This window comes from Centruroides vittatus, unplaced genomic scaffold, assembly GCF_030686945.1.
Source record: "Centruroides vittatus isolate TY-2023 unplaced genomic scaffold, ASM3068694v2 contig_912, whole genome shotgun sequence".
Classification (NCBI taxonomy): domain Eukaryota; kingdom Metazoa; phylum Arthropoda; class Arachnida; order Scorpiones; family Buthidae; genus Centruroides; species Centruroides vittatus.
The window spans coordinates 55,074-67,197 of NW_027122601.1; the positions used below are offsets into that span (position 1 = coordinate 55,074).

Below are 12,124 nucleotides of genomic sequence, written 5' to 3' on the forward strand. Positions count from 1 at the left end.
CTTAATGTTAACATAAGAAAATATTCTATATTATTGCGAACCAGGTACTGATTCACCGGCTGACTCATCAAAATTTAAAATATTTTACAAAGAAGTTGTAAGTCTGCAATTTAATACGAGTATAATTAAAAAAAACGTTTTTACAACAATTTTTTTTTTCTGTTTGTAGATTAATTCCCCTCAGAAACTGTTACGTATTTACTTCATCAAAATGGCGATTAATGACATTACAAGTTAATTAAAATTGACAACAATGCCGGCTATTTATTTATTTATTGAATTCTATTAACATGTAAGGATAAAATTTGCAGAAATGTTATATTGTCAGGGTTACAGCTGTTCTTGGGTTTTTTTTTCAGAAAAGAACAAGTAAATAAAATAGAAAGAATATTTATTATAAAAATTGATTGTTAGCAGTTGGATGATAGGAGATAACTGTTGATGTGGTGGAGTAGAAATCTAATACATTATCAATAAGATGAGGGGCTACGTGTACCCTTTGATAGAGTAGTTATAGCAGAAGAATTTATGATAAAGATGAAAAAATTATAAAAATGGCATTTTAGATGATGATGTAAAGAGCGAGACTCAGCTGCACCGGCGGCGAAGTTCAGAATGACCGATGACGTCACGTCGCACCCGAATTAAAAATCCCCCGCGAAACTTAAGTCCTTGCACGCGGAACACGTTGTCTCGCGTCCACGAGCATTAGTTCGTCATCGAAACCCAACGAATCGACCAAAACCAGCGAAAAAAGTCCCGACACTTCCGTCGGCGTAAACAAGTTAAGACGAAATAGGTCTCGCACTCGCTATGACGTAATTATAGCAAAGCTCGATCTCCGGATAGTTTCTCAAACAAACATTAAGTGTAAAGTATTTTTAAATATTCGAATTCGAAAAATAAGCGTGTATGAGACGACGGAAAGCGTTTAGCCGAACTACAGCCAACTCTCGAAACCGCCATCTTGAACCGAGTCGGTAGCTAAGACAATGGAGCAATTGATGGATCCCTCTGAGGGACAATTGCTGAGTTTTTTTATCAACGGACGATGAAGTCGTATGTCTAAACTGCATCGATATTTAAGGAATCTATTTATGGTGCGCGAAAGCGATGCACGTTCAGTTTGATAAGTCCGTTTAGGTTTTCCGCTTTTTTTTCGGAGTGCAGTCCTGTTGGCAACGGAGCGCGCGCTGTCGTTGCTAAGTGGTGTTTGGACGAGGCTTAGCCGATCTCATCCGAATCCTTCCTATCGATGTGTGGATTAAGCGAAGTGTTGGCCCGACTTTGATCATCTGAGTGAGAATGGAGAGGCTCCATAAGGAACCGGACACCTACAGGCGGGACTACAACGCATTCGTCAACGAACTGAAACAGTTTCATCACAATAGGGGGTAATATATGCTTTGCCTCAATCTCTTTTGGCTCGCTTTTGTTGTCGTTTTCTACTCATTCACAAACTCATTGCTTCTTAATATCTTCCTAGGACGCAATTTCGACACGTTCCACGTATAAATGGTCGGGAGATCGACTTGTTTTCGCTCTACAACCAAGTCACCGCCCAAGGCGGGTGGCAAAAGGTAAAAATCCATGCCATTCTCACTTTTAAACCCCCATAATAAACTCGTTTCGGGACCCTCATTTCGTTCCTAGCTGTCAAAATCATCTTGTTTTATTTAATCTGTGACACTAACATTATCTGCTCCTTTATCTTTTCATCTGCATCTCTTACTATATTCATACATTTGACTGATGAAAGGTTAAGAAACTCATATACTGGTTATTAAACACTTGTTGTAACTATCTTCTATTGGTTTTAGCTTCCTGATTGATTTCTTAACTTTCTTCAACAGTTTTCAATTTGATTTCTAACATCTGTTAGTAAGATTTTTTTCCTCACATTCTTTACTTATACTGCATTCTTTAGTCTTTGTAAACTTTAGCTTTTTTACCCAACTTTATTCTCTCTCATACCTGCTAATGCTTTACTGTGTGTCTTTGACTTTATTCTTTCTAATTAAAAATTTCAAACTTTTTGTTCACCTTTCTTACTTACAAATTAGGATGTTTTACTGCAATTTAGCAATGTTATTATTGGTTATTTCAAATCTGTAAATTTTAAGTGACATGAATTTTATATGAATAATTGATGTTACTTTGTATTTTATTTTATTTTTTTTAATAAATTGAAAAATTGGATAAAGATTTTCTTGACGTTCTTATATGGATTTAATTATATTTAAACAGTATATTCATATATTACTTTTAATTTTTATTGATCGAATTGTATTGTTTTTGTTTTTTATTATCTGATTTGTGCTGATAGAGATAATTTGAAATGAAGTATTTGTTATTTTTATTGTTAGAAACCATTAGTTCTTAGAATTGAAATTTTTTGAAAATTTGATCTTTTTTCCAATAATTTATATTCTCATTAAAAATAAATCAGTTCTTAAGTTCTGTTTTGGAATGTTTTGAAAAGTAAATTAAGAGGATAAATAAAAAAATTTTTACATTTTCTGTTCGGATGAAATAATTGAGGATTTTTCTATCTCTTTAAATTTTATTGATTAGTTAACTCGGTAGTATCAAATACATTACAGTCTACTTACAAGATGATATGTTTGATTATTCTTGGTGTTTCCTTAGGTAAATGATAGTCAAAAATGGGATGTAATCTTTGACAATCTCAAACTACCTAAAGGATGTGTAAATGCATCTTTGGCTCTTAGACAGTTATATATCAGGTAAGTACTTTAGTTATTTAGTATATAACTTTAGTTTTGCTTGAGTTTTTTTTTATTTAAATTTTATTTAGTAGAATTGCAGTAATTTAAATGTTGCTGAGAATTCGTTATATATATATATATATGTGAAATTAAAATCTTCAGTTAATGGATTATATTGCTTAGCTTAATAATATAATAATTAGAATTGTGATAGATTAAAAAGTCAAATGTCAGTTTATGTTGTTTGTTTATAAATTGAAAAGATCCAAATTTATTATATTTCTCACAACAAATTTTATTTTGTAAATAAAAAAGTTAATTAGACATCACATTCATTGATTTTTTTTTAATATTATAAAAATAATAATAATTATTTTTAAATTAACTGAATTTGCATGACTTAAATGTTTGAATTGAAAGGTTTTTGTTGAAATATTTCAGACAGATTTTTAAAATTTTTTATTTAGAAGAAGGCAACAAGTTTAAGATGTTTAAACTAATGATATATATTAATGTATAATTAAATGAATTTTGATAAGTTTAATTTTCATTACTCAATATATTGAATATAATATTAGCAAATTAAGATTTAAAAAAATATATGAAAGAATTTTAAACAAAATTAACAAAGATGGTTTTTAAATTTTGAAATATTTAAAAAAATCTAAGAATATTGATTTTAAGGAAATTAAATGATTATATATATTTTAATTCTGTTTGTCTTATAATTTATCATCATCATGAAATTTGTTTATCTCCATATTTTAGACTTGAATAGCATGGTTAAATATGATAATTTTATATTTCCTGTTATAATTATAGATATTTATTATTCCTTACATAAAGAAAATGAAATAGTTACTGATTATTTAATATTAAACTAAATAAGTTCTTTTTTTAATATATAAATGATATTACTTAACAGATCTCAAACTATATTGTAAGATATAGAAAATCAAATTTGAAATTACTGTATATTATATTAAATTGATTTTAATAACTTCGGATCAAAATAAATATTAAGTTTCATAACTAAATTTTTTCTTTTATGTTTTGTATAAATGAATTATTTGGATTTAATTAATATTAATAAATATTTTAAAAAATTTATTGGTTTTATTTTCATATTGATAAGTGTATTTTGCTTAAGAATAATAACTCGTCTTTTAAGCTTTTTTTTATAATATCAAGTGATGATATTGACAAATATAGTCATTTAATTTTATAGCATCTCAGAGAATTTATCTTTTGATAAAGATACAGGTTTTTTGTTTTTTGGATCAATAGATTGGAAAACATTTACATATCTCTTTATCCACCCACTAACCCAGTCACATAAATAAAATTTAAAGCCAAATTTTTATTTATTTTTAATTTTTTTTAATTTCATAAATATTGAATTTTGATGCTTGAATTTTCTTGTAACTTTTATTGATTAGTATTTATAAATCTTTCAATATATTTATCATCAAACTTTGTTAATGAAGCAAAATTTCTTATAATTAGGGAGAGGCAAGATAAAGCCTTGTACAATAGTTACATTTAATAAATTGTGATGTGGTTTGTTTTAAAATGAAATCAAGCAATGTTTATAAATTTTGAAATAATATTTCATTTTTATATGAAAAGATGAACTTTTAATATATTTTATAATAAATTCGAAGGTAATTAGAAAAATATCGACGTAATTAGTCATTATTATTTTTGTTTGTTTAGAGCTGTAAAATAAAATTTAGTTTATACAAAATATTTTTTGTGATTAAATAGATATTCATTGAAATAATTTTATATTATTAATGTAAATAAAAAATATTAAAATGAGTTGTTTTAATATTATTATTGAATATAATTGGAACATATAATTACTACTAATAATAATAGTAACTAAGAATGTTTTAAAATCAGTTTTTGAAAGAAGAAATTGATTATTGATTGGAAAATTAGTTAAATGATGATAAATGAATCATTTATGATTATGTAATTTATTTTCATTTTTGTAAGAAAAAGCTTCTATTTTTTAAAGTTTTTATTTAAGAATATTAATAAAGTATATATTGATATCCTTTATTGATAAATTTTTTTTTTGTTTTAGGACATTTTTTCTAAAAGTTTTCTATTTTATAAAACTTTAATATCAAAAAGAACTTAAAATATTTTGTGAGATATCTGTACTTAAGATCTTATATTTAAGAAAATATCTATTTAAAATATATTTTTCAATTTGGGATTTTATCCCATATAGAATTTATTGATTTAGATATTGTTTTACATATTAGTTTGCAGTTCTGAAATAGCAATAATATACATATATAATATATATATTATATATATATATATGATTTATTTATGCAATGCATAGTGAGTTAAAATAAATGAAAGTTGAATTTATATATCAATTATTAAATATATTAATCACTTGAGAACACCTTTTGGATTGCTGCATCATGCTCCCTTATCTGAAGTAAAAAGATGACTCGGTATATCTACTCTTTTATGTTCTATGCTTTATATAACTTAAAACATGTTTGAAAATGTTAAAATTTATCAAATGTCAAATGAACAGCAGTATGCATGCATTGGATTATAGTTATATATATTACATTATGTTTAAAATTCATTATTGCATAATTTTAGTGTAACTTTCATTTTGATTTCTATTCTTATATCATCAGTTCTATTGTTTTATTGAATTATCAGTAAATACAGTATTTTTACCAGTTACGGTAGAATCTTGATAGTTGGCGGTTCCATATAGTCAAAGTATACATACTCAACTAAAATGCATAAAAATTACATGTTTGATAATTCAAATCATGTGTGTGATGAGATACAACACACTGGAATTGTAAGCACATTGAAAGGTCTAATATTGGCTTTCAATTTAATGCATTGTGAAATGATTAATGTCATGTTCATCTTATAATGATAAACATTATCTAATGCCTTTACTTATTACTGTTTTCCATTGTATGTATTTTCTGTATACTTTGAGTTTTTGATAGTTTGAGGTTATCTCATTTCCAATTAATTCAAACTGTTGAAACTCTGCTGTACATTACTTTTATCAATATTTCTTCCCAGAAATATAGTTGGAAGCCTAGCTGAAAAGATTTGAAATTACCCTTGCTCCAAAATTTCTGAATGTTCTCTAATGGGACATACAGTATAAAAACAAAACTTTATTCTTGCAGTACTGTACTTATTTTCTATCAAATTTTATTATGATAATTTACAAACATGGAACTGAACTACATGTACCTTTGTAACTATTCATGCAATAAACAATCAAAACAAATTTTCATTTATTTTAATCTTGTAAAATGCATTATAATCAGTAAAATTTTCTTCTAAATGTTTTCTCACTATGTTTAAATGAAACAATGCATCTTTGAGAAACATATTTTGTTGATTTGTGAACAGTTTGTTTTGTCATTGTCTTGTTCAACCTGTCCTGTTCATTGTTGTATTCATCTTTCTCCCCTCATTTTAACAACTACCATAGTGTAGAGATTCCTGTACTCTGGGTGGTGATACTGTAAGATTGAAGATAGACCTTATAAATTTTCTTTAGAATAGTTTCCTTATGCAGATTGCTGTGCAAAAAAACTGCTTATAAGGCACTCATTTAAATGGACTGCTGTACTATTACAGGTGTTGTTAACAAAACATCAGGGAGAAAATTGAGAAAAAGTCTTCCTTTAAGTAAACTGTTCCCTTATTTTATGTTCTGTTAAGGGCTTGATGTGCAAGTTATATATAAGCTACAGAATAAGTTTGAGCTTGTCACTAATTTAAAGAATAAGCTATGCTTATTGCATAAGTTTCTTTGACTTGTCAAATACTTATTGGCCAGTTAGTCAAAAAAATTCTTACTGCACATTACCAAGATTATTTGAATGTTACCAAGAACAACGGTAAACAAAATGGAGCAAAAATGAGTAGGCCTAAGTGAAAGTGTGGGATAGATTGGAGTGTATATAAAAATATTATTGGGAGATTTGGTGGATACTATCTACAATTTTTTGAATACATGTACTTTATATAACAAGATTATTAATCATTTCTCATTATTAAATAAGATTCATTTAACTCTGCCTATTTATGTACAGTAGCTTTTAAATCAAAATCAATTCTCAAAACTTAAAATTGCTGCACAATGTTATAAAATCTGATCTTGAAAATATCCTGCCAATGTTAAGATAAACTTTTTTTAAATATTCTAAATTTAAGATTATCCACATTGGTCATCCATCTTTTTTCTTTGCTAATCTATAGGATAAATTCTTAACCATATGAAATTGGCCAGTTACATTACTTCACAGTTTATCTCAGTTTTATATTTGTGCAATATGTCAAAGATAATTCTGTAGAATAAAGTGTGTTTAACCTTGAGATTAAATTTGTGCAACTGGCTCATTGGACTTGACTGTATTATCTAATAGGTTTAAAGAAAATATTTGCATAATACAACAAATTAAAATTATGGAATTTGATTTATTATACAAGTTTTGCAAAACTTATTTACATTTTTAGAATCATGTTATAATCAGGAGCAAATCTAATGAGAAATGAATTTGGAGTTATTTTGATTATTTGAATATAATTGTGCATTTGATAAAATTTAGCAAATATTTTACTGAAAATGACTGAGATGTTTTGTAAATTTTTATTCAGAATGAAAGAAAACAGTCATCAATTATAGTTTGCTACATAACATATTTAACTTTTTAGCTTTCCTTTTAATAAAAATATTTGATATCTCAAAATCTTATAAAAAATTAAGATACACATTTTGATTTTATAAATTATATTGTTTAATGGCAAATATGTAAAGGCTGTGTTTCTTTATGCAGTACTTCTGGATTGCTACACAGCAAAGCATTTCTAAACAAAATGATATCATATAGCAAATTGTTTCTAAACATTTGCTTAATAGATTTGCTGCAGCAAACAATTGTGTGTTTACTTATGCTAAGTTGCTTAACCTATAGATGACTGCCAGTACGAAAGAGTTAGTCGGGACCGTATAAAGCTGCGCACTGCTCGAAACAATTCCTGGTTAAATTAAATATTTCGTTATCTGCTACGAGCGCGCAGAGCGGAACTGGCCACGCCACGACGTGATCTCGAAGGAAGAAAATAAGCTTCCTCCGCCATCGATCGAACGAGCTACGGTCGAAAATAATGTGAGATATCGTGTCGGGAACCGGCATTCCGCACTTGCAATTTCTGGAGTTGATAAGTTTAAAACGATGCAAGTAATGATTCAGTTTCCCGTGCTGGGAGACGAAACTATTAGAATATTAATATTATTAGAATATCTAATATATTGAAAGCCGCCTCATCCTTCCGACAACAGAGTCGTCCTAATCTATCCCGAAGGAAGAGGATAAGCACTCATGACTTGTCGACAGTCCGTATTATATCGAGAGAATCGACGAGCGTCCGAGCTTGCTAACTTTCTCTGCCACTTCGCACGACGCTCGTTGTTAAGTGGCTTTTACATCTACATGTGCAAAGGAAAATGGACGCTTGTATGTATTATGCTATGAAACTAAAAAAGTCAGAAGTGATTGTTGATAAAAACATGGAAAGATTAAATTTTCTAAAATGACTGAAAGTCAAGTCTTTGGAGTTTTCACACCGGTTAGTGGTTTTAGGTGTGAGTATTGTTTTTGACTGAAAGTCATCTAAATAATAGGAAAATACTATCTTCAGCATAATTATGTATCTTCTGTCTCTCTACTTTGTTCATAGTTTTGGAAAGAGCAATGCTCAATTTTTATACCTCCTTTTTTTGTTATATTGTAGTTCTTTAACTAAAATGCTACTTTTGTCTATAACTGAAATTAAAGAATAGATTATAGCACCAATGTTTAGCTCAAGCAAACTGTTTCTAAACTATACTGTGGTGACAAGTAGTAATAACTGCTTATGATGTCATTTTTTCTATATATATACTACATAACCAATACTGTTGGCCATTTTTCTTTATCTCAGGCATATAGATTTTTTATATAGTTGAAGTTTTTTGAATATCTTAATTCAAAATTTATCAGATTTGTTTTTACCCTATCTGTATTTAAAATTAAAGTAGTTTTCTATAAATTTTTAGTGTTAGCAATATTGTGAACACCTTTGATTTTTCTCTCCACTTTTTTTCCCTTTAAATTTGCAATTTTTAGCTAAACATAATTTATACTTATTTCATGTTTAGACATAGCAGAACTATTTATCAATCTATACTCAAATGTCAATATTTTGATTTTTCATATATCTCAAGGATTTACAGATATGCATTTTAAAGAATCCTCAAACTTGCATAAATTTTATTTTATAAAGTAATAGACCATATGCTACTTCTTTTTTCAAGTTTTATTTTTGAATGTGATATACTAGCATTTGAATTAACTGCATTTTTAACACTAGTTTTCATATGAATTTTAAGAGGAATAATAACATGTTTAATTTTATCCAATAATTCAAATTAATTAAGTTTGAATTAATCGATGTGATTACATTATAAAAACTTGCATGAAATTAACTTTATTGGCATATAAAGTGAATATTATTGATTTAAAAATAATGGAATTATTTTTGTTTTTGTATTTTAATGTAATTTTTCAATATATACATACACATACATAAAGAACATTTTAACTTAGCTAATATATTCAGGTTAAGAACAGGAATTTTTCTAGTTTTCATGTAAAAATAGTGATATCACTTAGTATGTTAATAGTAATTAATAAGATGGTTATGATGTTTCTTAATTCATCAGTTTCAATGCTCTCATTAGTTTTTTTGAGACTTATTAGCAAAAATAACTTAGGAATTATAAATTCTGATAATGAAAATTTTAAAATCATTAAATATAAAATATTTCTAAATATACTAAAAAGTAGCAGTATCATTATTGAAAATTATCTCTATTTTTTAATATAATTGTTCTAAAGTGTTATGAGATTGATGGAACTTAAATTTTAGTTTTTAAATTCTAATTATATTTCATAAGCCTACTGTGCTTGTTATTAAATATTTTTAATTTCTTTAAAGTTAGTTCAAATTTCATTATTCTAAAAACTATATATTGTAGAAATCTAAATACTTAAGACTTCATTAAAAAATCTTAAAAAAGTTGATTTCAAATGATCATTTTGCTTTATCTCCATGTTAAAGATTTTATAACAATTTATTTCTAAATATTTCGTTCATTCTCTCTCTCTTTTTCTCTCCTTCCTAATAATTTAATATATTGTTTGTGTAATTTAAACATCTGAATTTAATTTGGATAAATTATTTTCTCTGAAAATATTTCTAATTAAAAATTTTGTGTATAAATTTATTTCATTTGTTTCTGTTAGCATTCAATTTCATTTAAAAATAAGTGTTTCTTTAGTTTTTTTGTAAAATATCTCTTAATTATTTGTCTCCATATTTGATGTTAAGGATAAAACTTAGAATGTGATTTCATTTAGCGGATAATGCCAAGATTAATTACATTAATAATCACATAATTTTCAAAATATTTTAAATTAAATTTTTTACTTACATTTTTAATTTGAATAATTGAATATTTTCTTTACATTTAAAATATTTAAATTAGATCTGTTATCTGATGATCTATATTATGTGACATAATTATAGTTTTTTTTATTGAATATATTTAATTGATTTTTAACTAATTTAAAATCTTCTGTTATGCTATGGATGAATAATAATTATTTAACATTTAAATAAATTCTTATTTCAGTGTATATGATTAGTTAGAATGCCATGATACTATTACTTATTAATTATTAATATCAAACTCTTTATGAAATGGCATATTTATGTCAATATATTTGAAGTAATAAATTTGTAGTGATTTAAAAACAAATGATTTTTAAAAAATCATTACAAGTAAAGGTGAAGAGATAATTAAGTGTAGAAACTCTCAAGATTTAATAACCACTGTAAATGCCTATTGTAATTTATTGTTTTATAAAAAATGTGAAAATTCATATCAAATATTTTAATATTTACGATCCTCGTATTTTTCATCACAATTAAAATTTTCTATCTAATATGTAGCAAATATTTTATATTAAGTTTTGAACGGGAAAAAAAAGTAAATAAAAAGTGAAAAAAATGGCCTAAATAATGTTCAATGAGTAATATTTCTTGAATTTTGCTTAAGGCAGTTAAATTGCATAGAAATATCTAATTTATAAGAAAATTTATGATCATTGTTTTCTATGATTTTGTGATTTTAAATTATTTGATAGTCTCATAGAGATTAAGTTCATCTCTTATAAATATTCTGTTATTTTTATTGAACTTAGAATCATATAAAAGGAATTTAGTCTTTGTACAGTATTAGTTTGGAATAAAAATTTTCACTGAAATAAATTTTGTTTCTGATCTGGAACCTTACATTTCTAGATCAGAAAGTTTGATTATAAAAGAAGCATCAAAATGTTTGCTTTAGTTATTTGGAAAAAATTATTTGTTATTACATTTAATAAATAGGCTATTATTATTATAATTTTAAAATGCTATATAGCAAAAGTGTTTAAGTTTAAAAGTTTGAATTTTAATTATGCATTATTACATTAAAAGTATTTAAATTGTAGTTTCAGAAAAAATAGTGTATTCAGTTGTAAATTTTGTAACATATCTAAGCATATACTCCTATGATCAAAAGTATTGGGAATGTTCATTATAATGTAAGATTTGAATTCACCAAAATTTGTTTTGTCTCCTTCAAAGTAATCTCCTCCTACTAAAATGTATTTACGCCAATATTTTTTCAATCCTCGAAACATGCTTTAAAATAGTTTTTGGGAAACCCTTTGAGGACTTGCAGTAAATTTTGTTTTATGACATCAATCGACTCAAAATGGTGACCATGAAATGGAAATTTTAGTTTAGGAAATAGTAAAGTTACATGGTACCATATCTGGTGAATAAGAGCTTGTGGAGCCATATCTGTTGAATTTTTGGTCAAAAATTCATGAACAACAGAGCATTGTGAGCAGCTGCATTACTGTAGTTCAAAATCCTTGAGTTTTCTTGCCACAAATCAGGTTTTCTATAAATTGTTCCAAGCAAATAATGCAAAATGCTGAAATAATAATTTTTATTGACAGTTTGGCCAGTCAGAAGGAATTCATGATGCACAAGACCATGACAATCAAAAGAAACATTCAACATATAACCTTGATATATGAACTTATATACAACAATATCAGAAAGTACTTAGCAAAACACCAAAGATAACATACAAATAACACCTTATCTTTGCCAAGAAAATATTCAGAACCTGATGATGGCCTGTAAATCAGGCTGAAAATGTTTGTTTTCGAAATAAATATTTTCTTGGCAAAGATAAGGTGGTATTTGTATGTTATCTT

The 12,124-nt window shown here is 26.4% G+C and overlaps 1 protein-coding gene across 2 annotated transcripts in view; it reads left to right on the forward strand.

Annotated features, from left to right (window-relative positions):
- The first annotated feature begins 733 nt into the window (after nucleotides 1–733).
- Nucleotides 734–12,124, forward strand: part of Bap170 (Brahma associated protein 170kD) — a 189,349-nt gene continuing 177,958 nt past the window's right edge. For both annotated transcript variants that reach the window (XM_067281239.1, XM_067281240.1), the window contains exons 1-3: nucleotides 734–1,394; nucleotides 1,487–1,580; nucleotides 2,650–2,747. In XM_067281239.1, coding sequence (XP_067137340.1) covers nucleotides 1,306–1,394; nucleotides 1,487–1,580; nucleotides 2,650–2,747 — 281 coding nt within the window. In that variant the 5' untranslated portion in view covers nucleotides 734–1,305. The remainder of the gene's footprint in view (nucleotides 1,395–1,486; nucleotides 1,581–2,649; nucleotides 2,748–12,124) is intronic.